This window comes from Podarcis muralis, chromosome 14 (assembly GCF_964188315.1).
Source record: "Podarcis muralis chromosome 14, rPodMur119.hap1.1, whole genome shotgun sequence".
Lineage (NCBI taxonomy): Eukaryota > Metazoa > Chordata > Lepidosauria > Squamata > Lacertidae > Podarcis > Podarcis muralis.
The window spans coordinates 1,974,092-2,002,025 of NC_135668.1; the positions used below are offsets into that span (position 1 = coordinate 1,974,092).

At 46.7% G+C, this 27,934-nt stretch overlaps 1 protein-coding gene across 3 annotated transcripts in view; it reads right to left on the reverse strand.

Annotated features, from left to right (window-relative positions):
• THSD4 (thrombospondin type 1 domain containing 4) overlaps positions 1–27,934 on the reverse strand; it is a 360,765-nt gene that overhangs the window by 316,253 nt on the left and 16,578 nt on the right. For all 3 annotated transcript variants that reach the window (XM_028706820.2, XM_028706824.2, XM_028706822.2), the window contains 2 exons: positions 27,326–27,420; positions 22,335–22,404 (listed from right to left, as the gene is read on the reverse strand). In XM_028706820.2, the coding sequence (XP_028562653.2) occupies positions 22,335–22,404; positions 27,326–27,354 (99 nt within the window). In that variant the 5' untranslated portion in view covers positions 27,355–27,420. The remainder of the gene's footprint in view (positions 1–22,334; positions 22,405–27,325; positions 27,421–27,934) is intronic.

A 27,934-nucleotide genomic window follows, 5' to 3' on the forward strand; every position in this document is an offset into this window, starting at 1 on the left:
ATGCCTAAGTGGCTCAAGGCACATACAGAGATTAACCTTTTACTCACGCACGGTCATTGCAGGTAACTTTCTTTACCTCACAAGGGCAAAGGAAGTGCAGCGCCTTCTGCTCCTCACAACCCAACACTGTTAAGATTTAGAGCTAAATGCAGTGCCTGGAATCGGAGGTTATAACCCAACTCCAAAGCAACCCAGCCAGTCAGAATGCATCGCTGAACAGCCAATGGCAAGGAAATCAGAGCCTTTGGTGGAATACAGCTTGCAAAGCATGGCTTTTGAGAGAAGTTGATGGCAACACATAAACTCTATCCAAGCTAGGCTTTGGGGTGGGCTACACACAGCCCACTCTTCAAGGTGCCCCTCATTGTTTCATCTCTAGCCCCCTGTGGTACTGTCTGGGGAGGTCTATGGGGCAGAAGTCCAGGGCCCCATTCAGCAGAATGAACAGAGAGGCTCCCCAGATGTAAGGGGGGGGTGCTTACTAGGAACATAAAAGATACCATAAGACACACTTTTTTCCTCCCAAAAGGTAAGGGGAATGTCTGTGCGTCTTATGGAGAGAATGCCTATGGATGGCGGGGGGATCCTGCTGCAGTCGCAAGCAGAGGATCCATGGTCCCCTTCCTTCCCTCCTCCGTGGCTCGCTTTGAAGCAGCAAAGCGGGAGAGGAGTGGCTTACACGGGTGTAAGCGGCTCCTGTCCAGTTGGCTCCTTTAAAACAACCGTGCTCTTTCCCTTCCTCCTCCCCGCTCAGCTCACTGAAAAGCTCCTTCTCTACACACCCCACACGTGCTCCTTGTCCCTTCAGTGTTTTTCCTTCCCTCCCCACTTAAAACGTGGCTACAAAGCATGGATCCACATGGATCCTCAGGATTTTTGCACTGGGCTACTCCAAACTCACTGTCAAATCACATGTCTGTGGCCACAGCATGAACCACAAAAATTATACATCCACTGTTTCGTTCAGAATATTTTTTTTCTTGTTTTCCTCCTCTAAAAATTAGGTGCATCTTATGATGCAAAAAAAAAACGTATTTTATACCTAAGCCAGCTCACTGGTCCACGCCCTCCAACATTTCTCCTATGAAAAGAGGGACGCCCTAAGGGAAAGCGGGACATTCTGGGATCAAATCAGAAACTGGGATGGCTTCTGTAAATCCAGGATTGTCCCTGGAAAATAGGGAGACTTCGAGGGCCTGGTCAACTTAACTTAGTATTGTCTATGCTGACTGGCAGCAGTTCTCCAGTGGCCCTCGAGGTCCCTTCCAACTCTACAATTCTATGACACTATGATTCTCATCCCTACCTGAAGATGCCACTGCATGCAATGCAGATGCTTTGATATTCCCCTTCCCCTGTACAACATTTTGAAATAAATGGAGTTATACACCTTGCCATCTAAACAGCATGAATGGTGGAGAAATTTGGTTTGCTTCATATTTGGTTTTGCTTCACATTTTAACTTGTGCCTCCCTAATACACACTTATTGAAGCAATACACAAACCAAGTCTAGTGTCCAGATCAAGGGAAGGAACAGTCCCACTATTCTGGCTTGTTCAAACCACAACCTGAATTACTGTGTCCAGTTCTGGGCACCACAATTCAGGAAGCATGTTGACAAGCTGGAACATGTGCAGAGGAAGGCAACCAAGAGTCTGGAAACCAAGCCTTATGCGGAACGGTTGAGTGAGTTTAGTATGTTTAGGGATAGGTTTAGCCTGGATAACAGGAGAGTGAGAGGAGATACGATAGCCATCTTCAGATATCTAAAAGACTGTCACATGGAAGATGGAGTAATGTTGTTTTCTCTTGCTCCAGAGGCCAGGACTCGAACCTATGAAATGGAATCAAGTTACAAGAAATGAGATTCCAACTAAACATCGGGAAAGACTTTCTGGCAGTAAGAGCTGTTCAACAGTGGAACAGATTCCCTCAGAAGGTGGTAGACTCTCCTTCCTTGGAGGTTTTTAAGAGGTTGGATGGTCATTGTCATGGATGCTTTAGTTGAGATTCCTGCATTGCAGGGGGTTGGACTAGATGGCCCTCAGGGTTCTCTCCAACTCTACAATTCTATGATTCTACGAAAACACAGTGTGCATGCACACGAAAGCTCATACCAAGAACTAACTTAGTTGGTCTTTAAGGTGCTACTGGAAGGAAATTTTTTTGTTTTGACTATGGCAGACCAACACGGCTACCTATCTGTAACAACAGCTACCCCTTGAAATCTACAGTGTTCCAGAGTTCGCAATGCAGTTCTCCAACAACGCCTTTTTCTTTAAAGAACGGTCTGCAAAACAGTGCAAGTACATTTGCAAAAGTACTTGTAAAAATTGTGCCTGTTAGGAGAAACACTGCCCCCAAATGCTGACAATTTCCCATGAGGACTTGGGGAGGCAGGAATCACAAACCTACTGCAGCAAACTGAACTGGAGCCTGGAAAAGTGAGAAACTGAGAAAAACCAAAACGGACAGATTCATCCATCGCTACTTCAAGGAGAGGGGGTCCTACAAGACAGCTTGAAGGAAGGGAAGGAAGGCAGCTTTTCAGATAGTTTTACCTGCTCTGCAAATTGCCATGCTGGCTTTTTCAGTTTCTTGGTTCTCACCCCACCAGAGTTCAAGGCAGCTGCTCCTTGCTTTGTTCAGGAAAACAAGCAGCACTCCCTTCTGTGTCTGCCCCATCAGGCCAGAGAAGCTTGTTGAAACAAAATGCCTCCAATTGTTTTCTAGAAAGTGCAAATCATGGTCACCTACAGTCACAAACATGTGCTTCCCCCTGCTCAGCAGGCTGAGAAGTCCATTTTTATCAGAGCCAGCTTTAATTTCAGTCTGTGGGTCTGCTCTGCCCACATTTTATACCCTCAACAGCACCTTTTGCAAAACCAGAAGACATTCATCAGATTGCCAGCGCCTAAAAACCACCACTTAAAATTATTCAGTTATCCAGGGCGGGGGGGGGGGGCTGATAAGTGACAAGTGCTGGCCTGCAGCAGAGGCAAAGGAGGTGGGGGCAGGCCCCCTGCAGCTGCTACAGCCTGAAGTCGTCAGGAGCAGGTTTGAGATAAAAAGGATATGCTGGAAGAGCTCCAGGCAAGTCAGAAAAGGTACAGTTTCACACATGTTAATCCCGGAGCTCAAGATTTGCTGGCAAATGACAGCAAGCAGAATCCTGGGTACTGAAAACTAAAGCAGAACATGAGTCGGTCAGGAGGGGGGGGGGGGTTCTGTAATGCAGAAAGGCTCAATGCAAGAATATAGATTCATCCAGGGATGGAGAACCTGTGGCTCCCCAGATCTCTCTCTCTCTCTCTCTCTCTCTCTCTCTCTCTCTCTCTCTCTCTCACACACACACACACACACACACACACACACACTGCAAACCATACTCTTAATAATGGCACATGCCCACTTTTTCTCTTGCGAGGCTTGCATGCACCATCCAGGAACAAATGAAGTATGTTTCTCACTTTGGGACTATTTTGTTTACCCACATGCATGATTTAATTGATTTGTGCCCTTTAAATGGATAAGTTGAGTAAAACCTCTGTGGCTAATTGGCAGAGATTTCAAGTGATGGTCCTGATTTCTACCACGCATGGCCAAAACAGCAGAGGCCCTTCGGTGGCTGACTGCAGCCCAGCTGTTCCCTGGCCATTGGCCATGCTGGTTGGGCCTGCTGGGTGCAGAATTGTAACTACCTCCACAGCCCTGCTATAAATCTGCAAGGTCTCCATATAAGCACAATCTGGATGGGAGCACAAGTAGTTTTATTTCATTTCCTCAGTGTTTTCCTAACTGTTGATTTCTGCATTATACTTTAGCTTTCACATGATGTAAAAAAACTTATGAAAAATTAATAGAATCTAGCACAAGTTCGGCTTCCAACTCACTTCCATGTTGTTTGATTCCAGAAAATCCATTTGTAGCCCCTCAACCTGGAAAACTACAGGAGTCGAATGATGAAATTTCAAGCAGTATACTGGCATGCAGTCCTTTCCTACTGTTTTCATGCGGAAACAAGTACACAAATGTGGAAAAGGTTTGGGAAGCAGCAATGCTATCCACTGAAACTTGCTGTTGTGCCACACTGTGCCCACTGGTGTAGGGTTACCAGGCATCCCCAGTTCCCGGGGACAGTCCCCGGATTAGCAAATCTGTCTCAGGACAAATTCCGTCCCCGGAATGTCCCCAGATTTGCGAATCTGTCCCCAGGAAACGTGGCAGCAGCAGCCTCAGCAGCCCAGAGCCAGCCTGGTAGTGCAGTTGGCTCTGGCTGGCTTCAGGAGCTGCTCACTGCTCGCTGCCATGGCGCCTGCCATTTTTCCTGTGCCACGGCAGCAAGCAGCTGCTGCCACTGCAGAAGGGGAACTGGGGACATCCGGCAGTACAGATCAAAGGGGAAAGGCGGCAGGAGATCGGGGAAGGTTCGGGAGTCACGGGCGGGCGGCGCGCACTTGCCCAGGAGTGGCACAAGGCGCACAGTTACTCTGCCGGGCAAGGTGCAAAGCCCTTCTTTCGCACCCTGTGAAACATAAATGCACAGAGTTTTAAAAAAACTGGGCAATAGCTTCCCACCTGCAACTCCTGAGCCGCCTCCCCCAATCTCCTGCCCCCTCCTTTGTTTTGACTGATTGGGGAAGGCTTGGGAGTTGCAGGTGGGCAGCCGTTGCCCAGTTTTTTAAAAAAAAGTCAGAGCATTTATGTTTCACAGGGTGCGAAAGAAGGGCTTTGCATCTTGCCTGGCAGAGAAACCGTGCGCCTTGCGCCCCTCCTGAGCAACGGCCGCCTGCCTGCGACTCCCAGGGTTCCCCCGATCTGTCAGAACAAAGGGGGAAGGGGGCAGGAGATTGGGGAAGGCTTGGGAGTCACGGGCAGGTGGTGCGCCATTGCCCAGTTTTTTAAAAAAAACCTCTGTGCATTTATGTTTCACAGGGTGCAAAAGAAGGGCTTTGCACCATTATGCAATATGCATGTGTGCTTGGGCCCAGGGTCTTTTGCCTCACCATCCTCACTACTGACTCCCTGTTGCTACTCAGCTTCCACACACACACACACAAAAGTCCCCGGATTCATTGAAAAAATCTGGTAACCATACGACTGGTGCAAACAGAATTTAGCATGACATGCTGGTAAATTGATCATAATAAGGCACAGTTCCATAACTCAACAGGCACTGCAGTGTAAAAGGGATATTAGAAATATTCAAAGAAAAGGGAGTTCAAGATGCATGGGAGTTTCTTAACGGTGAAATATTGAAGGATCAAAGGCAGAAAACTTCAACAAGAAAGAAAAGTGGGAGGCACCTGAAGAAACCAGTGTGGCTGCATAAGGAGCTTACAAATGAGATGAAATTTAAGAAGGGCATGTATAAGAAATGAAAGAAAAGAAAAATGAAGGAAGGGTGTACACAAGTAGGCAACAGTTGCAGGGACAAGGTCAGAATGAAGTCAGGCTTAAAGCTGTATTTACTTCAGCTGTATTTGAAGCAAGAGGAAGAACAAGAAAGTATTGTGTGCCCAACCTTGCAGCCTAAGATAGGAAAAGAGGTGGTCAGGGAACACCAGGATACTTTAAATGAATTCAGATCTCCAGGGCCTGATGGGCTGCACCCAATGGTACTAAAGGAGCTTGCAGATGTAATCAGAGCCTCTCAGAACCTATAATCTTTGATAATTTTTGAATAACAAGTGAGGTCCCTGCAGGCCGGAGGCAGGCAAATATTATCGCCATCTTCAAAAGGGGGGGGGGGGAGAAGATCCAGGAAAGCTCCTAGAACAGATAATTCAACAGCTGGCCGATGCTGCAATTACCAAGACCCAGCATGGGTTTCTCAAATCAAGTCATGCCAGAAAAATCTCATTTCTTTTTTTGATGCAGTTAGAAGCTTGGTAGATCAGGGGAATGCTGTGGATGTATCTTGATTTCAGTAAGGCTTTTGACAAAATCCCCCATGATATTCTTGCTTAAAAGGAACCCTGACCATTAGGGCCAGTCGTGACCGACTCTGGGGTTGCGGTGCTCATCTCGCTTTACTGGCCAAGGGAGCCGGCGGTTGTCCGCTTCCGCAGACAGTTTTTCCAGGTCATGTGGCCAGCATGACTAAGCCGCTTCTGGTGAACCAGAGCAGCGCACGGAAACGCAGTATACCTTCCCGCCAGAGCGGTACCTATTTATCTACTTGCACTTTGACGTGCTTTCGAACTGCTAGGTGGACAGGAGCTGGGACTGAGCAACGGGAGCTCACCCCGTCGTGGGGATTCAAACCGCCGACCTTCCGATCAGCAAGTCCTAGGCGAAGTTGGTAAAATGTAGGGTGAATGAGGTAACTATTTGGTAAATTTGTAGCTTATTGACTGACTGATCCCAAAAAATGCTCATTAATGGTTCCTTGTCATCCTGGAAAAAAGTGACAAGTGGGGTGCCACAGGGCTTGTTCATTGTTTTGGGCCCATTGTTGTTCACTGTCTTTATGCATGACTCGGATGAAGGAAATGAGGGGGTGCTCATCAAATTTGCAGATGGCACCAAGCTGGGAGGGGTAGCTAATGTCACAGAAGACAGAATTGGAATTCAATATGATCTTAATAGATTGGAGAACTGGGCCAAAACTCACAAAATGAATTTCAATAGGGACAAATGTAAGATTCTACACTTAGGCAGGAAGAACTAGATGCATAAATTTAAGATGGGGGACTCCTGGATTGGCAGTAGTATATGTGAAAAAGATCTAGGGGTCTTGGTGGACCACAAGCTAGATTCTTGGCAAATCTGTCTGTCTCATAGGGCCAGTTCATGCATGATTGGCAATACCTTGTGAGATTTCCTTGGGAGGTGTCAAGTTGTGTGAATTGGTGGCTCTACAGTGAGGAACCTTAGTATGTGTTTGCATGTCTTATGTTGCGATTAAGATGGGACTTTTTCAAGTCACTGCCGATCGGAGGTCAAATGGTTGTCTTCTGCTTTTCATATTTTGGCATCCTTGCCTCCAAAGTATATCTGAAGGAGCGTCTCCTCCCCCATCGTCCAGCTCCAAGGGCCTTCTAGCGGTTCCCTCACTGCGAGAGGCCAAGTTACAGGGAACCAGGCAGAGGGCCTTCTCGCCCTGTGTAACGCCCTCCCATCAGATGTCAAAGCGATAAACAACTATCTGACATTCAGAAGACATCAGGGAAGTTTTTAATATGTGACATTTTAGTGTATTTTTCATCTTTGTTGGAAGCCGCCCAGAGTAGCTGGGGAAACCCAGCCAGATGGGCGGGGTACAAATAATAAATTATAATTATTATTATTATTATTGTTATTGTTATTGTTATTGTTATTGTTATTGTTATTATTAAGTTACTAATTCTCTTGACTTCTGAGTCTCTTCCAGCTTTGGCAGTGGAGCTTGCAAATTCTTTTAACTTGTACAGCTGAGTAACTGACGGTGCATTTAAGAAGTCATTGCATACAAAGCTGAGAGATTAAATTACCAACAGTCTTAAAATCGTCCCCAAATGCTTGTATCTATATAAAGCTTCAATCTTATCGTCTGCTGGCCAGAATGTTGTGCATATCATGTTCCCCTTTGAGGGGCTATGGCAATGATATTATCTAATACTCTCAAAGTGATTAACATATTGCCCACTATTACTATTATACTATTTGCATACCACCTTTCATCTGCGGTTCACAGCAAAAAAATACTATATAAAAAGATCACATGCATAATAAAAACAAGAACAAGAACAAACCAAACCAAACCAATAACCTCCTCCCCACCCCCCACTCCCACAAACACATTTAGAAGGATTTAAGATGACAGGCCGGGTTGAAGAGCAGCGTTTTCACCAGGTTCCTGGTTCAGTTACAGGAACACCCCCCCCCTTTTATTTAATACTTCGGCTACAGCTACTAATCTATCTATCTATCTATCTATCTATCTATCTATCTATCTATCTATCTTATATGTCACCTTTTCCTCTAAGGAGCTCCAGATGTCATACGTGGTTCTCCGCCTCCTTATATAATCCACACAACCACCCTGCGAGGTAGGTTACACTGAGAAACAGTGACTGGCCCAAGGTCACCCAGTAAGCTTCATGGCAGAGTGGGGATTTCAACTCTGGTCTTCCATATCCCAGTCCAGTACTCTGACCACTGCAACACACTGGCTCCCTGAACATCTTGTAGGTTGGCAAGGAACAAAATATGTATTAAATGACAATTAATGAATGCCAATATCCAAGTTTGGGCACATTCTCTCTTTGGTGAGAGAACCCCAGCAGAGATTTTAAATAACAAAATATGTACCAAACTAAAGCATGGAAATATAGGCTGTTAGACCTTTAGATTGTGCCCTTGTGTTCCTCTTCCCCCAGCCTAGAAAAAGACCACACACTTGGTAAATTAAAAATGCACTCCAATCTGTTTTACTGAAGAGAGTGTGAATGATTGGAAATCTGCAATAACTTGGTTGCTAAGGTGTGGCTCACTTCCTGATCCTCCTCCTTTAATCTTGCTCTCAGATTTGAGACATATAAACTATCTAGATTATTTGGTTCTCCACAGTAGCGTTATAAGTAGAGGATCCTGCCCTGCCCAGTGACTAAAAGGCAACAATGTCTGCTTCACAACCTGAGTGTTTTGGATGGAGCTGCGAAGTCATCTATGTGTTTCTTTGCTTTTTGTCAAACCCAAATGGGAAATAACAATTTTTCCTTCCCTCATTGGAGAGGCACAGATGAAACAAAATTAAACGCTCAGGCAAGTTGGACTACTAGTTTAAGAATTGGGTGCAGGCTGGGAGGAACCCATATAGACTCTTAAGAGCATGGATGAAAATACTAACATTTGAAGTTGAGGACGTGATGTGGTGGAATGCTGCAGCAGGATTTGCCAGCAGGAGTTCGGGATGGGTGCATAAGTTATCACTGAGCACTGCAAATTACCATAACTCAATGCTAAATAAAGCCTGTCCTAATGCTAGTGTCTGCTTCCTGCAGCAACAATGATAACCCCTTGTCCAACCATAACAATAGATTCTGCTGCTTGTCTTCTCTGGCTACAGGCTGGAGAGTGCTGGAAAATTGAGGGGATGGGGTGATGCCCCAAGTGGGGAAAGGTTGCAGCTCTTTGGACTTTTCAGCTTAGAAAAAAAGCAAGTAAGGGCTGAGTGCACCATAAGTCCATAAAATGATGCATGACATGGAGCAGGTGAATGTCAGGCAAGACTAGTTTTCCTTTCTCATAACACTAGAAGATTCAGGATAGATCAAAGAAAGGACTTATTCACACGGCGCTTACTGAAATGATGGAACTCACTTCCCCAACGAGCAGCAATGCTCACTTAGGGTGGCTAAAGGAGGATTAGACAAATTCTCAGGGACACGGGTGGCGCTGTGGTCTAAACCAGTGTTCCCCAACCTTGAGCCTCCAGCTGTTTTTGGACTACAATTCCCATCATTCTTGACCACTGGTCTTGCTAGCAAGGGATTATGGGAGTTGTAGTCCAAAAACAGCTGGAGGCCCAAGGTTGGGGAACACTGGTCTAAACCACCCACTGAGCCTCTTGGGCTTGCCGATGGGAAGGTCAGCGGTTCGAATCCCCATGACAGGGTGAGCTCCCGTTGCTCAGTCCCTGCTCCTGCCAGCCTAGCAGGTTCAAAAGCATGTCAAGTGCAAGTAGATAAATAGGTACCACTCCGGCGGGAAGGTAAACGGCGTTTCCATGCGCTGCTCTGGTTTCGCCAGAAGCGGCTTAGTCATGCTGGCCACATGAGCCAGAAAAACTGTCTGCAGACAAACGCCGGCCTGTAAAGCGAGATGAGCATGCAACCCCAGAGTCGTCCGCGACTGGATTTAACTGTCAGGAGTCCTTTACCTAGACAAATTCAGGGAGGACAATAAGGCTCTCCATGGCTCCTAGTCATGATAACTGTGCCCTGACTCCATGGTCAGAGGCAGTACTGCTTCTGAATCCGTGGCTGGAGACCCAGGAGGGGGAAGTTCTTGTGCTCAGCTCCGGCTTGTGGGTTCCCCACTGGGGCATTCGGTTGGCCCCTGTGAGAACAGGATGCTGGACTAGACGGGCCATTGACCTGATCCAGCAGGCTCTTCTTTTCTGTTAGTTCCTATTGTGGTCTTTGCAATGCATCTTACAATATGTTTTGTTCTGAGATTCTTGTGTACTTTATGGTTTTTATTTCTAGTCTATTGACTGAAATAAACTGATGAATAAAGAGGATATAGTCTTTCTCTCTCTCTCTCTCTCTCTCTCTCTCTCTCACACACACACACACACACACACACACACACAGCTCCATAAGTAATCTGGATCTAGAGTAGCCATTGCTCAACAGCTGCTTCCCTTAACTGTTCTTATATTTTCCAGACATCTGAGGTTTTGCGTGCTCTTGTTGGGGTGGAGTAAGGAAATGGAGGTTAAATGTTAAGCAGACCTATGAAATTTGCATTCCTTTTTGGATTTTGGAAAAGGCCACCATTAACTCAACCTTGCCTCCTCATTTGCCAAAACTGTGTGTTACTACCATTAGATGAAAAATCTCTGAATGACAAAAGATTATGTTGATTATCACCCAGAAGTAGCATTCATGGCCTTCCTTTGTACATTTCAGAATTATGCCTGTGGTAGATTGATTTAAGATGTTTGCTAAACAGGGAAGAATAGAGCAATAATTTCTTGAGACATGCATCAATTTCTCCAAACACACACCTTGGCTCTGGAATCCATTCAAATATTTCCACTAAGCACAGCAGTTCATAAGCTATTTAAACTGCTGTTTTAAATTGTAGCAGCACTTCCATCTAGACATAGAGGAAACGGGAGCTATGTCTTGGGACTTGGTCTACTGTTGTTGAAACTTCACTATGCAAGAACACCCCTGAGGAGGAAATATCACTGGAATTAGAAGCCACAATTATTCCAAAACTAACTGGTTCTACAAGAAACTGAATATATACCAAGGGTTCAGAAATTCTAACTTTCTAACATGGTGCAAGACTTCAGCAAGGCACAGGGACTAGCACATGAATATGTTCACCCAAAGGTTTTGATGCACATTAGCAGTTCAGTGTTTGGACACCACTAACTCTACTGAGGGTGTCGTCATCATTTGGATTGTGATCTAGAGAATATGTGAGGATATATAATACCAGATTTCCACAAGCACTCGTTTTCACACAGTCTACAGTATACAAACGGTTTAAAAAACGGAAAAGGAAGGTCCTCAGCTCAGTGATAGAGCACCTGCTTTGCATGCAGGTGGTCTCAGATTCAATCCCCAGCATGACCAGATGGGGCTGAGAGAGGCCCTTGCTTGAAACCCTGGAGAGCGGCTGCCAGTCAGTGTGGACAATACTGAGCTAGAGGCACCACTGGTCTGACTCAGTCTAAGGCAGCTTCCAGGGTTCCTAATGCTTCTTCCTACCTTAACTGATCTACATTCCTACTCTTTCTACATTAAAAATACTGGAAACATATATCTTGGTGGTCACAGACCTACTGTGGTGGTCAGCAAGGTCTGGGAAGCACCCCTGGTGGCATCTGAAGGGACCTAAGCATTACTGAAACACTTGATAGGGCAAACCATCCTGAACCCATTTCATGCATGCCCTCTTGCCTCCAGGGCTTCCTCAAACCTAGCCTCCCATACCAATAAACAATATAGGCACTGTGGGTTGGTATCCAAGAGACCGAGTCTTGCATCTCATGTAATTACCGTATTTTTCGCTCCATAAGATGCACTTTTTTCCTCCTAAAAAGTAAGGGGAAATGTCTGTGCGTCTTATGGAGCGAATGTGTGGTCAATCGCTGGCTCCCTTTCTGGCCCCGCCCCCTTGCCCAGGCCTCCATTGTTGAATGTTCTGCAAGGAGGCTGTTCGTTTCCCCAGCGACATGTGACTGGCTGATTAGATTATCTGTCTGAAAACTGTAGAAACGGCTCCCTTTCCTTTCCTAAAGAAGCTGCAGAACTGTGAGTTGAACCCCATAAAAACAGGATTTTTTCCACTTTGCAAAGTGAGCTCAACAACTTTGAGCAGATCCTCAAAAAAGGGGCTTTTCCCCTTTGGAAAGGAAGCTGCACAACTGTGAGCTGATCCTCAAAAAACGGGGCATTCCCCCTTTCCTCCTCTAAAAACTAGGTGCGTCTTATGGAGCGAAAAATATGGTAAACTAGGTGCAGTTTCCTGCATTCCAGCCATTCCTATTTGCTAGTGGAAGTTCTAATTCTGGCGGTTCTTTCTCCAGCAGTGGATGGTGTCCATTGGGACTGGCAGGGCATAAGCCAGGGAGACCAACAGGAGGTGGCACCAAGAGCCCATGGCAGGCAGAGCCAATTATTTTCTTTTTATAATATTTTTTATTAAATTTTCAAATTTTACCAATTCTTTTAGAATAAGTTGACTTCCCACCAACCCTTCCATTGTGTTCTTTTATTCCCATATAAAGATGCTATGTTAGTTATATTTTATCCATTATATACGTTATTCTAAATCAGTGTTTCCCAACCGGTGTTCCGTGGCACACTAGTGTGCCGCGAGACGTTGCCTGGTGTGCCGCGGGAAAAATTGGCGGGGGGGGGGGGGGATAAAGGGGAAAAAAATTATTCCCCCACCGCCAGGCGTGGGGCTGGGGCGGGGGAAGCCCGAGCTTCCCCCTCCCCCAGAACGGGACCCAGAGCCATGCCGAAGCTGCGCGCAGCTTTGGCATCGCTCTGGGAGCTTGCGGGGCTGGGGGAGGAGGAAGCCCTCCGCCAGCCTCCAAACCATGTCGGGAGACAGCGGGATGGCGCGCTGCGCCTCTCCCGCTGTCCCCCGAGTTTGCAGGGCTGGCGATGGGGAGAAGCAGGCTTCTCCCCCCACCAGCCTTCCAGCCAAGTCGGGGGGCAGCGGCAAGGGCGCGCTGCGCCTCTCCTGATGTCCCCCGAGTTTGCAGGGCTGGCGATGGGGAGGAGCAGGCTTCTCCCCCCGCCAGCCTTCCAGCCAAGTCGGGGGGCAGCGGCAAGGGCGCGCTGCGCCTCTCCCGCTGTCCCCCGAGTTTGCGGGGCTGGCGATGGGGAGGAGCAGGCTTCTCCCCCCGCCAGCCTTCCAGCCAAGTCGGGGGGCAGCGGCAAGGGCGCGCTGCGCCTCTCCCGCTGTCCCCCGAGTTTGCGGGGCTGGCGATGGGGAGGAGCAGGCTTCTCCCCCCGCCAGCCTTCCAGCCAAGTCGGGGGGCAGCGGCAAGGGCGCGCTGCGCCTCTCCCGCTGTCCCCCGAGTTTGCGGGGCTGGCGATGGGGAGGAGCAGGCTTCTCCCCCCGCCAGCCTTCCAGCCAAGTCGGGGGGCAGCGGCAAGGGCGCGCTGCGCCTCTCCCGCTGTCCCCCGAGTTTGCGGGGCTGGCGATGGGGAGGAGCAGGCTTCTCCCCCCGCCAGCCTTCCAGCCAAGTCGGGGGGCAGCGGCAAGGGCGCGCTGCGTTTCTCCGCTGTCCCGGACGGCTTTCAAAAGCCTGCCTTCAAAAGCCGTCCGGGACAGCGGAGAAACGCGCTGCCTTTCTCCGCTCTACCGGGAAGGCAGGCAGGGGGGAGCAAAGACTTTCGCCCCCGCCCACCTTCAGAAGAGGTCCAGGACCTCTTCTGAAGGCGGGCGGGGGGTGAAAATCTTTGTCCCCCCTGCCTGCCTTCCCAGGGGCTTTTAAATCGCCCCGGACAGCGGAGAAGTCCTCCGCTGTCCCGGGCGATTTTAAAATGCCGCCCGCCAGCATTTTAAGATTGCACCGGACAGCGGAGAAGTCCTCCGCTGTCCCGGGGTTTTTTAAAATGCTGGGGGTGGGAAGAAAAGCCCTTGTCCCCCCCCCCCAGCCTTCAGAAGAGGTCGGGAGACAGACTGTCCCCAGACCTGGTCTGAAGACGGTTTCCCTAGGAACGCATTAATTGATTTTCAATGCATTCCTATGGGAAACCGTGCATCGCAAGACGAAAAACTCGCAAGACGAAGAGACTTGCGGAACGAATTAATTTCGTCTTGCGAGGCACCACTGTATCCGGAGAGGCGGCCTTCAGGCGAGTTTTAATTTAAATTTTCCTTCTCCCACTTAATGCCCCACGCTCGCCCGAGCAGCTTGCAGTCCTCGGTAACCACGGCGACCCGAGGGAGGGGAGGGAACAGGGAAGTCAAGGGCGGCGGCGAGCCGCGATGACGTCAGTGGGCCGCGCCGCCTCGCCCTGGCACGGTGTGAGAGCCCCGGCTAGTGGCGCGAGCTTCAGAATAAGTGGGATCCGCGTGCGCAAGACCGAGATCGCGGGTAAGGAGCTCAGCCCTGGGCAGGAGGAAGCGGGGCCGCGCGTGCGGGCCACATCCCCACAGAGAGCGAGCCTCCCCCGGCCCACCACTCCGGGCAGGTCCACTCGCATGAGGGGGCGGCGATGGCCACGGCCGGCAGCTTGCCTGCAATGCCATCCCTCGAGCAGGCGAGGAGCCCGGAGGCTACCAGATGCGAGTCCTCTTTCCCACCCTGCTCGGGAGTCCAGAGCACTTGGTCGCATTCAGGATCTAGAGTGGGGAAGCGGGGCTTGTGTCTGGGCTGGACACATTGGGCTGCCTGTGCCGCTCGACCTGCGGGGAGAAATCAGGGTGGGAGTCACGACCGTGAGGCAGGGCTGCCAAGTGTGGCAGAAGAGGACACGGCCGTCGCACCTGTCCTTAGGTAGGAGCTTCTTCCGTGTCGACCTGCTGCCCTAAAGTCTTGGCTTTTTTCTTGGCTTTTTTCTTGGCGGTTGGCACAGAAGGAAGGCAAGGGGGAGGGGGGAAAATTGAAACTTACACTTTCGTGCGTCCCTCCCGGCGTGACGCTGCGCGCTGACGTCACGGGGCTGTAATGGTGGTGTGCCTCGAGATTTTTTTCATGAAACAAGTCTGCCTTTGCCCAAAAAAGGTTGGGAAACACTGTTATAAATTATTAAACTGCAAATTATTATGTTGCTATACTTCAAATCCTGCGTACGCCTTAACATAACCATGATCTTTTTTCAAATATTCCACAAAGTATTTCCATTCATCAATTTTATTTCTCATTTTGTTCTCTCATTCTCAGTTAGTCTAGCCATCTCAGCATATTCCATCATCTTCATAAGTCAATCTTCTTTCACTGCGACTTCTTCTTTCCATCTTTGTGTGTACTCTTGTTGCTGCTGCTGTTGTAGCACACATAAACAGATTAAACAGTTCCTTCGGAAGCTCTGCTCTAATTATACCTAACAGAAAGGCCTCAGGTTTCTTGGGAATCACCACTTGAAACATTAAAAAAGACAACTCATTATAAACCATTTCCCAATAGACAGGGGGAGCCAATTAATGCTAGTTTTGCCGACGTGCTTCTCACTGCTGAGCTTGACAAGGACAGCACTGAGACGCAGGAGGGGGGAGCTGGCAGGCAGTTCACCCCCTGGACTGGTTTAAGATGACTCAGAAATTTCAAGGGGTCCAGAATGCAAGGGCTGGATTACTGGCAGGGCTTCTGCTAAGGTCCCACATAACCCCTAGTTTAAAACAGTTACACTGGTTGCCGGTTTGTTTCAGGGTCCAATTCAAGGCGCTCACATTTGTGTTGGAAGTCCAGCATGAGGCAGGCTTCACTTGCCCTTCCCTACAGACCCTCTCAGGTGCTGAGGTCAGCAAAGGGGGCCCTCTTGGTAGTTCCTCTGCCCTCAGAGCCTTAGGGGGCAGCAGCCTGGGAGAGGGCATTATCTGGGGTGGCCTCCACTTGTGATGCTCTGCATGCACAGAGGTGTATCTGACACCTTCACCATACAGCTTTTGGGTGATGCTGAAAACGCTCCTCTTTATCCTAGCTTTTGATACTTGAGGTATATATTTTAGGACCCACCTTAGTATTTGTGATTGTAAATTGTTCTAAACAATGGCTGTACCCCCCCCCCCGGAACCTTATGGTAAAGAGTGGGTATTAAATGATGGTGATGAATAAGAAGACAGGCAGGTGACGGCTGGGTGAGGGCAGATTGAGGTCAGTGGGGCAGAGCCCCCTTCCCCTTCCCAATCTACTACTACTACTCTTCCCAATCTTGCATTTTGCAGAGATTTTATTAAAATGCATTACTGCTAGTTGCCATCCTTCAGGTTCACGCTCCTTCCCCAGGCTCTCCAGAAGTTCAGCCCTTAAAGCTGGGAGGAAATAATTGATTAGTAGTGGGGGCTCGTCTGCCCATGAGCCACACTGACAGAGTGGGGCTCTTTGCAAAAGGGCTTTCATGCAGCTCCACACTGTGCTTTAAAGTCCCGAGAGTCAGGCCAATGACGCCTAGTGATGTCATCCCTCCAGGATGGGGAGATAAGGATGTGACCTGCCAGCAACAAAATGTTCCTCACTCCTGCTCTAAACTCTGCAGTAGTGTGAAGACTTTCTTGTTCAGGAAGGCCTTTGGTTGCTTGTGAACTTTGATTGGGTCTTTTTTCTTTTCCATTTATGTAAATGATGGCAGTGGTGCACCTACTCTCACTCAGCTGTCATTCCTGCATTTCAAGAAGCTTGGGCTAGGTGACCCGTGGGGTCCTTTTCAGCCCTACACCTCTCTTATTCTGTGACCCATTCATTTCTGGTTACTTGCACAATTTTGGATTGGAGTTTTACAGTAAGAACAACAAGAGCTATGAGTTTCTTTTCTGTCATTGCACCTGCACTCAGGAATGCCCTTTTTTCTACCATATGTGAAGTGCTGCCTATCAGTTGCTTCCCCCTGACCCATAATGCTGTGCTCTTCTGCTACTGAATTTCTGTTTTTAATTATGCCCTTTTATCTTTTTTTATGTTGTATTCCTGCATGCCACTTAGGCACGTCTAAATATTAAGCAGTTTTAAAATGGTTTTTAAATAGAATAAGTAGAATTATTTAAAAGGTGCTGCCAAGAGACGCAGAATATCAGAGTTCCTAACCAGACTTCCATTTCGTTCCCTCAGAGCGGCTTTAGAGAAGGGAGGACTCTCTAGAAGGTTTCAATAATGTTTTTGGGTGGCATGCCTACTTGTGGTATGACAAGGTTAAAGCACATAAAGCATTTAAAAACCATATTGTCAGGAAAGCATTGTTTAGTGTCTGGATAAGGTATAAAGACTTACTTGAGAACAAAACCCCAAGGTGGTTCCAGTTACAGATAGGTAGCCGTGTTGGTCTGCCATAGTCAAAACAAAAAAAATTCCTTCCAGTAGCACCTTAAAGACCAACTAAGTTAGTTCTTGGTATCTGAAGAAGTGTGCATGCACACGAAAGCTCATACCAAGAACTAACTTAGTTGGTCTTTAAGGTGCTACTGGAAGGAATTTTTCCCCAAGGTGGTTGTCACCGATGGAAGCAAAGGCTCAGAAAAAGCTCAATATGGAGGCCAAGTGGCCGAAATATTGGGAAATTTTGGAGCAAGAAGGAGACATATTGAAACTGCAGAGTTTTGAGAAATTAAAAGACAAAGTGCGAGACTGGCTTCATTATTATCAAATAAGAGAGGCTTATAATTTGGATAAAAAAATTGGCTTCCAGGTGGAAAAATCAAAATTGGAAACAGAACTGTTAGATCCCAAAACTAAGATACTTTCAAGAATGTATAACTTGCTGTTAAAATGGAACACTCAGGATGAGACGGTTAAATCTGCTATGATTAAATGGGCACAAGATGTTGGACATAACATTATGTTTCCTGACTGGGAACAGTTGTGGACCACAGGTATGAAATTTACGGCATGTAATGCCTTAAGAGAGAATATTATGAAAATGATTTACAGGTGGTACATGACACCAGTCAAGCTTGCAAAAATCTATCATTTGCCCGATAATAAATGTTGGAAATGTAAAGAAACTGAAGGTACATTCTTTCACCTTTGGTGGACGTGCCCAAAGATTAAGGCTTTCTGGGAGATGATCTATAATGAAATGAAAAAGGTATTTAAATATACCTTCCTGAAGAAACCAGAGGCCTTTCTCTTGGGCATAGTCGGCCAATTGGTGCCAAAGAAGGATAGAAATTTTTTAATGTATGCAACAACAGCAGCAAGAATACTGATTGCAAAGTATTGGAAGACACAAGATTTACCCACACTGGAAGAGTGGCAGACGAAGGTGATCGAATATATGGAATTGGCAGAAATGACTGGCAGAATCCGAGACCAGGGAGAAGAGTCGGTGGATGAAGATTGGAAGAAATTTAAAGACTATTTGCAGAAATACTGTAAAATTAATGAATGTTAAAATGATGTTGGATTGAAAATAAGTGGTATTGGCTACAAGATTAATAAGAACATGTAAATACGGATGGATAATGGATGAAAATATACAGTTATAATAAGTTAAGATATAGAGTAAAGATAAATGAAAGAGGGTAAGGATTTGCTGAAATGTTTTTGTAAACGGGAATACAAAAAGGGGAGGTGTGAGGAGGTCAAGGAAACAAGTAAATGAACCCAAAGATATTGAAAAATGGATATTTTTTCTTTTTTAAACTTCTTTTTTCAGCTACCTGTTTTTTTGTATTTTATATTTTTTTCTAAATTTTTCCCCTATGTGTGTTTTTTAGTTTGTTAATTCTTGTTATAATGTTAGTTTGTTAATTATTGTTATAACTTTCTCTATTTTGTAAACTCATGCTTTCTTTTTGTAAAACTTGAATAAATATCTTTTTTAAAAAAAATAGAGAAGGGAGGGCTCAGCGCTTGGCCCTGGACTCTTCTGCTCTTCAGGGTTCACTTTACCTGCTGATCTCTTTTGGTTGTTCATAGTAATTACACATAATGCAGAGATACTATCACTACTAATTAATTCCAATATTTACTAATGCTGCTTTGGATGTTCATAAAACTGAAAAGACAGGACAGAAATGGTTTTAAAATGTAAATAAAATTAAAACACACCCACAATTAAATTCTCCGTAAAGAAGGCTCATAGCTGCATTATAGGTGTCTGGGGAAACAGAACTGGCAAGTCAGTTGATTCCTGTCCAATACGCCGCAGATTTTCTTGTTGTCACTTCATTTTCCAATGAACTTTGCCATAAAGAAATATCGAACTATTTACAAATATCTTAATGGAAAATTCCCTCAACGATCCAAGCCTCGAAGCCTGATTATATTTCCTGTGCTTACCTTCCAGAGCAAAACCAGATGTGTAAGGTACACGCAGAGGGATCCTAGCATTTCCTTCACCAAAAACTGAACTCTCTGATCCTTCAGAACTTACATACATGCTTTGCTTTAGGCTTAAGGGAAAGCACATGTGCTTGGCGGGGGGGGGGGGGGGGCAGTGTGAGAAAGTGAGGCTGGTTTAACTCAAATCCATTCTGCCAAAGCAGCACTGAAGGCTCCGTGGGTCAAGGTTGGTCATCGTTCAGCTTTAAAATACACCTTTAAAAAAATGTTTGCACAGATCGGTTTGTCAGTTTAAAATTGTTTCAGTGCTATGATTGCAAGGAATCCCACTGTTGAGGCAGAAGATATTCATTCTGTAGATTGATTTATGTACAAAGCTCTCCCTGTAGCCGGTGGATAGAATTACTGGGGAGGAATGCCAGCACTGAGCAACTTAAGCCTAGGGAACCTAACCTTGATCTAGCACTGGTTGGAAGAGCGCGAGCTAACCAAAAGTTGATTCCTTCTGCTTCTTAGGGATGGAGGCAAAATTCATTAGGACACATTTTTAAGTGAGCTGACCGAATTTGCTTCAGTTGGGAGTGTGGGATGGAAACTGTAATTTTTCAGGGCTGGGGGGGATGCATACAGAAATATGTATTTTATGAAATGGATTGAAAAGTGCAGATTTTCTGGGGAAATGCATACAAAACAGCATGTTTTAGGAGAAAATGCATTGAAAAGAATGCAGAATTATGTATTTTAAAGAAAGAATGTATACATCATAGGTATTTTAGGGGAAAGTGGATCATTTTAAAAGCTATTTAGGTTTCTCTCTTTTTTTAGCTGCTGTGAATACCACCATGGACTTAGCCATGGGTGGCAGGGGGGCAACTGCCCCCCCAATCAAGTAAATAAATTAAAATACTTAACTTAAAATGCATGCATTAGGGGAAAGTGCACATAAAATGCATATGTGAAAAGAACACATGAAATGCACTATATTGTGGGAAATTGCTTGCAAAACTCGGTCCATCGTCCCAAATTACACACAAAAAGACATGTTTTAAGAGAAATATGCAATAATCTTGCAAACTGATTCTGAAGTGCCAAGAACTGGTAGAATGAGAAACAGAGACAAACCGAAACGGTCAGATTCCTCCGCCAGAAGGCAACAGCACTGAGCAGTCACTCAGAAGGAACTTGCACTTCATGCAAAAAGGGGCCTGCCTTGCCCTTGGGGAGGAGAAGCCACAGCTTTCTTGCCCAGCAGCTGATTGGGGTCCCACAAAGTTTAGCAAGCGTGTGCCTCCTGCCTGAACGCTTAGAACCAGCTTCTATAACATGAATCCCCAGAGAGGCTCTCCAGACTCTCAGAATCTCCCTTGTTCCCAGCAAAATGGGCTGCTTCAAGATGGTTGGCAGCAGCGCTCATGAGCACCTGAAAAAAGGTCCCCTAATGCCAGGCATTTTAAGAGAATTCAGAAGGAGTTTCCGAACTTGCAATTTATTTCATTTACTACTCCAACATACCCAAAGAAACCATTTACAGTTTTATCACACCACTCTGGAGCTTAGAATGAACTGGCAGGACGGGGGGGGGGGGGGAGTTGCTCTTCGTCTGGGCACTTTCCCCCCTTTTTTCTTAAATGTCTTAATTATGCTATTCTCACCAGTGCTGGCATAGTGGAAGGGCAGGACAAATAACAGACCCAGTACTGACCAGAGAGGCCTGCCCATCTCAGTCCAGACAATGCAATCATTTCAAGAGCCACATGCTCTGAGGGGCCCTGACTAACCAGCTCAACACAAAAGGAAGCAAGTCGGGACCCATACACCTTTTGAAAATATAAGCTGTTAGAAGTTGCTAGTAACCCTGTTTAACCTGCGCAGAGAACCTGAGTACCTTAGCATGACAACCACATTCTTTAGGAACAATGGAAATGTCAATCCCAATGTGTGTGGGGGGGGGGGGCGGGCGTTGCTACCCAAAGGAAATACTACATTTCTCAGAAGTCAGCACATGGTTATTGCTAGGCTGTAGGGAGAGGGGGGTCCCTCCTTCAGCAGAGATTAAAGTTGTTGTGGACCTCACCGTGCCTTCGGGACAAAAATGCCACTCACTTACCCACAATGGATGAATTCTTAAGGATGAAAAACAGACATTCATCTAGGGGGATTAACAACCAGATCAGGGTGTTATTGCAGGGTTGAGCCCTGAGATCAAACTGAAATGGAATTTCTGCTGGGACAGCTTTGCAAGTTGAGCAGTGAGAACCACTTCATTTGAAAGCCAGCGTGAATCTAGCATTCTGGGACAGCTGGGTGCAACCTCCCCTTTGTCGTAGGCTTGTGGTAGGTCAAATGCTCCTCCTCTGCCCCACTTCCCCATCTGTGAAATGCAAAGCTTACTGGGCCACCTACTGCCATGCTCAGAAAGCACACTTTTGGGTCTGCCTTTGGGGCCTGGAAACCCATGTTTAGGAACTTTTGTGCTTTTTTGCTCTGCTAAATTAGCAGCCCTATAAGAAAAAGCTCTACAAATACTGTTGTGGGTTGTGGGAGTCAGTCTGGATGATGCTCCGAGTCCCTTCCCATTCTTTGGGTCCTTTGGGAGGATTAGAATCTAAATAGAGGATTCCATCGCTGAAGGAGTCAAGTTTCTTTGTAAGACAAGGACCTTAGCAGGTCACTTAAGTGTCTTCATCCACATCCCAAAAGAATAAGCTAGCCTGCAAGAGCTGCAACTATGGGAGGCTGTCCTATAGGCTAGCGGGTGGACCTTTCCTCTACGCCCCTCACCTGCCTCCTAGGTAGAAGAACAACAGCTAGAATGTAGGCGAGAGAGCGGAAGCGGAAGCCGGCTGGACACTGGAGATGGCGAGACCTGCTTGTTCTGTGCTGGATCCAAAGGTGTGACTAATGGAGAAGAAATATCTGTCGGGGTGCTAATGCTGTAAACCCCTCCATCTTATGTTCACATCGTGCATATGTGTAAATAAAACCACATATCCTAAAGACACCCCAGACTCCCCTGACCTTCATCCCAAAAGGGTAAGTGTGCCTGGAACCCCTGAAATCTCTCCCCACTTGGACATTGGGGTGGTATGTAACAATATATGAAGGAACCTACCATGACACGGAGCAGCTGTTTTGCAGCAACAGCCTCACAATTAACAGGAGATAAAGTGTAATAGATTGTCCTGAAGTGCTGTGTGGGTCACTCACCTTTCTGTGTTCGATGGAGGGCTGTGGAATGACAAGCTGAAATCCAAGGACCACAATGGAGCTCAGAAGCCTGCAGGACAAAATAGTTTCTGCTGAGTTCCAGGAGTCAAGGAAAACCACAAGCAATGGCTATGGTTTCTTTTGCTTCCACTCAGCTCCCCAACCCCCCACAACGGCACCCCTAAGCAGCCACAGACCTCACGACGGGGGTTCTAGCTCAGAGAGGAAGCAACACCTGTGAAAGGTTGAACCATGACACTTTCCTATTTAGAAATTAACCACTGCCCCCCCCCCCCAATTCCTCCCAGGTAAATTACACCACCACAAATCAGATCCTTCTGGAACCATCTCAAATGGGTGTGAATGTCTAAGAGAGAATATACTGTATAAATAAATAAATATTTATTTAGTGGGGGGGGAGACAAACCAACACAAACTATATGATTTTGCTTTTCCCTCCCTCTTCCAGATGCTGCCCTTCATTCCATTGTTATTGTTGTTATTGTACTTATTTATATCCACCTTTTTCCCAGACTGGGATTCAAGGCGGCTTCCACAAATTAAAACAGGCATCTTTAAAATCCAAAAAGCTAAAAAATATATTATGACAGACAATCATCAAAAAGCAATTAAACTCAAATGGAAATAAAATATAAAAAACCCAAATCTGTTAAAATGCAGCACAGTGCTATTTAAGCATTTGCTTAAGAAAAGCCAGTCCGTTCCCAAAGGCCTATCAGAATAAAATAGCCTTCTCCAGCTGACAGATTCTGTTTGTTCCGCATTGCAGCCCTCCCTCTGCTGAGAAGTCCAGCTGAGCTGCGCTGCGAACTGGGGGGTGGGGGGAGTTTCTGCAGCCCATGCATGCTGCTGGTGGGCGAGGCAGAGACAGTAGTGGGTCTTAGCTTTGTATAGAAGCTCAAAAGCCAGAGATTTCTGCACATGCATACTCCATCCTCCACGTGGGCAAGAGGCATTGCCACAGCTTCAGGGCACATTCACAGCTTGCATTTACAGCACTATGTTGCCACTTTGAACAGCCAGGGCTTCCCGGCTTGTGCTAGCAGATGGAGAAGGTTGGATAGAACCCACAGAGAGTAGCTGAAGGGGAAATTTGAGACATTTTCCTGGAAGAGATTAAGCTTAGTATTGTTAGATATAGATAGGTAAATACGCACACTGAATAGACTACAGTGGGCTCCACAATGCCTCCATTTCCCTGTCACATGTTTGGCTCACACACACTCCCTGCTGGGCATTTTAACCCTGAGCAATGGCCCGGAAGCAGGGCACAGTTAGACATGCCTTAAATCATTTGTGGGGAGCCAACATCCTACTTGGGCTACAGGCTCACCCCTGATGGGAAGTGAGACTTGGCATGAACATGTAGGGATGTTATAGCATTTACTTACTTACTTACTTACTTACTTACTTACTTACTTACTAACACTCCTACAATTGCTTGATTGTAAAAATAAAAAATAAAAAAAATTGAAGCAATTTACAAGAAAGATAAAATAACAGAGTTATCTATAAAAGTTAACAACCATAATTTAAACCATTCAAAAAGTTTAAAGTTAACAACAAACGAAAAATGGATAAAAACACACATCAACTGTCTAAGCATTTGAATAGACTTGTCTAAACAAAAATGGCTTTAGGCACCGGAAAAAGTATAGTGAAGGTGCCTGGCTAAGATCACTAGGCAGGGAGTTCCAAAGTGTAGGCACTGCTGTACTAAGAGACTGATTTATTCCAAATGCAGAATGGGTCCTCTTTGGCACATGGTACAGGGTCAGTTCTGCAGACTGAAGCGGTCAATTGGGCATACATGGCGTCAGACAATCTCACTGGTAAACTGGTCCTAAGCTGTTAAGGGCTTTTCATACCAATAGTAACATCTTGAACTCGGTCAGGCAACAAATCAGTGCAGAGTTCTGAGAAGCAGTATTATATCCTGGCAAGGCTTCACTCCTGTCAGCAATCGTGCTGCAGCATTCTGCACTAACTGCAGCTTCTGGATCAAAGCCACCCATGGAGCTCATTGCAACAATCCAGTCTTGAAGTGACCAATGCATGAACTACTACTGTGGTCAGGCTGTCCTGGTCCCAGAATGGCCGTAGATGTTGAACCAACTATATTATGTGTCCCTTTTGTCTTCTGTGAAGTGTTCCAGTGCATAGAAGGATAGCCCAGTTGGGAGAGCAGGAGACTCTTCATCTCAGGGTTGTGGGTTTGAGCCCCACATTGGGCAAAAGATTCCTGCATTGCAGGGGGTGGACTAGATGACCCCCGTGGTCCCTTCCAATGCTATGATTCTATGAATTGAAGATGGTGTTCTGCAAATTCGGGGATTAAGCAACTCCACCCCCTGCACCAATGAGCAGTTGCTTTTAACTTCTCTGTGCCCTCTTGCGTTCTCTCTCTCTCTCACACACATACACACCATTTATTCATAGAAAGCTCAACACTGGTAGGAGGAAAATCGTTCCACAGCTTGCAGTTCAAAGAGAGGAAAAGGCTCAGCAGTTCCTAATCTGCATGTGGAGATGTGCATTTCCATGAATACATTCTGCAAAAAATCCCACATGAGGGGGGCAACCATTTGGGAGTGAGCAGAGCCCTTAATCTTCAAAGCAAATTACTTAACGGATTAAGAGTTCTTTCTCCAGAGCTAAAAGTCCTCAGGATTGGGGTGATTATTCTGTGCCAAGCTTATCCCAATCATTTTTCCAAAGAGAATATTATAATCAGGGCCTGTTGGTGGATGGGAATGGAAACCCAATTGGACAATGGAGCTACTTTCTAGCAAGCCCTGGGTGTGCAGTCTGGTAGACTCAAGTTGCAAAGCTGTTATCAACTTTCGGCTTCATGCGCATAGGAAATTTGACAGGGATCTTCCTTTTGATTCAGTGTGTTGTGATTTTTAAAAATATATTGGTATATTTCATGTTCCATCAAATGACGGTTTGCTTTGGCTGTATTAACTGCCTCTTAAATGCTTTGCCATGCTCTATTTTAAAAAGGAAGGAGGCTTCTTTCTTAAAAACAACAACGAAGTCTTCCTAATCCAGAAGGTTTGCTACACACTGGCAGTCTTGAAATGCAAGAATGCAATAAAACAGCTAAATAAAACTTGGGCTGGGGGGGGGGGGGTTTCCATCCTTGCAGCCCTTTGGAATGGGATCATAGATGTGTCTCACAGCCAAGGAGAAAGATGCTTCCACAAATCACACCAAAAATGCTCTGGGTGTGTCGCTTGTAAATGTTGGTTGATACAGGGCAGAAAGCAGGAAAAGACATTCCAAAGGAGACAGCAGTTTCACTTTTAGTCAAAGGGGCCGGCTGCATTCAGTTAACAAAACTGGAAAGTACAAAAACAGAGACACTGAAGATGCAGTCCTAAAAAATACTTGCCAGGGTGTGAGCCGAACACCGTAGCACTGACTTCTGACTCAACATGGGATTGCACTCCAAGGGCATCTTTGAACAGGGTTACCAACTGGCCATTGTATTACTAATCTGACAAGGAATCCGCATTCTGGAGGGAAACTGCAAGGTTCACCATCCTTGGATCCAGTGGCAAAGCCCCCAGGGACCTCCTGAACCCTTCTCCCCAGCTCAGTCACTGGGATCACCTGCAGAAGCATCACTGGTGGGTTGGTGCTTTGGAGTTTTTGTGAAATAGTGGTATATAAATGTGTGTGTTTTAAGAAAGAAAAAAAGAAAGAAAGAAATATAATACCTGCACGGCTGTCCTCCACACTCCATGCTAACATCCCACCCTATAGTGGCAAAGGGGGCCCTGGAGGTCTCTCTGCTTGGCTTTCTGAGCTCTACCCAAGCTACGCCCCTGCCCAGGCCACCCCCTTCCTTGTAGGCACACCCCCTCACTGGCCATTCTCTGTGTCCCCAACCTCTTGCTTGCCTGGATGGAGGCTGCAGGGGTGGTTAATGGCTGTATGCATGTAAACCACCAACTTTTGCTGACGGTTCAAAAGTAAGGGTCCTATCTGTTGCTCCGCCCCTTTTGCCACCCACCCCTGGCATAGGGCTGGGCTAAGATGGAAAGCAGCCCTTGCCCTCGCCTCCTCCCTGGAGAATACTGGAAGCAGAGGCTCTGGCCTGGCTGGGCAGGTGCCTGGGCTCCCCCGGCCAGAAGGGGCCACCACTGTCCCTGCCACCATTAGCACCCTGCCTCAGGCCCTGCTGCCATCGGAGCTCCAGCCGCCACCAGTCATGCTCTTCACCCCATCCTCCCCATAGACATGTTTTACCCGGGGATGGGGCTTGTAATGGATGATGAGCCAGTACCTGAATCCTGGAAGCTAGGCTCCCATGCGCCCTTGGCCAGGGGCTGTCTGGGAGCCCCCAAAGCCGGGACAAACCATGCACCAGAAACTCAAAAAGCCCTTCCTTTGCACTCCACCAGCAACTTCCTCCACAGCCATTGGGGGCAGGTTTGCTCTGCTCTGCCTCCTCCTCCTCCTCCTCCTCCTCTGCCAGTCCATCTCCCTCCCTCCCTCCCTCCCTCCCTTTTTCCTCTTCCTGCAACTTCTGCCTGTTCTCACAGTCTTTCTTCCCCAGTTCCTCTCACACTTCTAATCGTGCCACCGGCTGACTGAAGAGAGGGTCCCAGAGGGCTGCTGCAATGGCCCATCCCAGTGGCTGGATTCCTCCTCCCAGAGGAGCCAGCGCCCAGAGCGTGCGCAGACAGGCAGGCAGACTCCTGGCCACTCCAAGCCAGAGGTGCCACTTTTGCACCCACCCAGTCTGGGCCTGGGCCATCAGCTGGGCCAGCCTGGCCAGCCCCAAGGAATGCCCTCCATCAAGTCCAAACCCTGCAATGCAGGAAATACAGCAAACCAATTGTGCCAAATTGTCTTCCAAACTGGCTCTGTTCCCCACTGGGCAACCTCCATGTGAGATTCCCCGAGGTACAATGTTCAATGTAAGGCACATGGAGAGGGGAGGGGGTGCCAATACGTACCTTAAAGAGCCTTTAAAATTGTCTGCCATGGTTAGTGACTCTTAACGTGATGTGTCCAGTGTGATAAAAAATTCAGGGTGGGTTACAGCAAGATCCTAGGGAAACAACAAAAACAAGATAGATTACTTTTCAGCATTTCATGACAGAAAGCCCACTACCCCCCTAGGTAAGCGGTCCAGTTTGGGGGCTGCTCCTACCATCAGCAAAGCATGGTCTTGGTGGTGGTGCCCGGTTGGCACAGACCTGTGACAGGGCCTTTTCAGTGGTGGTTCACTCATGGTGAAATGTCTCCCTCATTATTAACTGTCAGGAGGCATTGGGGAAAAGTCCTGTTTACTCAGGCATTTGGTGGTTAAAGACCATTCCAGGCAACCCTAGGATTATTGGATGGAAGAATGTTTTTATAACTGTGTTTAATTGCTTTTAGAATGCTTTCTTGTATTTTAAAAAAATGTAAGTGATTTTTGGTGCTTTTAATTGTAGTGGTTTTTAGAATGTTTTAATCTGTTCTAAAATGTTGGTTTTGGTTTCAAATAGTGCATCTGTTTGTTGCCACAGACTCCTTGGGGTGGAAGAACTGGAAATAAATTCAATCAATCAATCAATAAA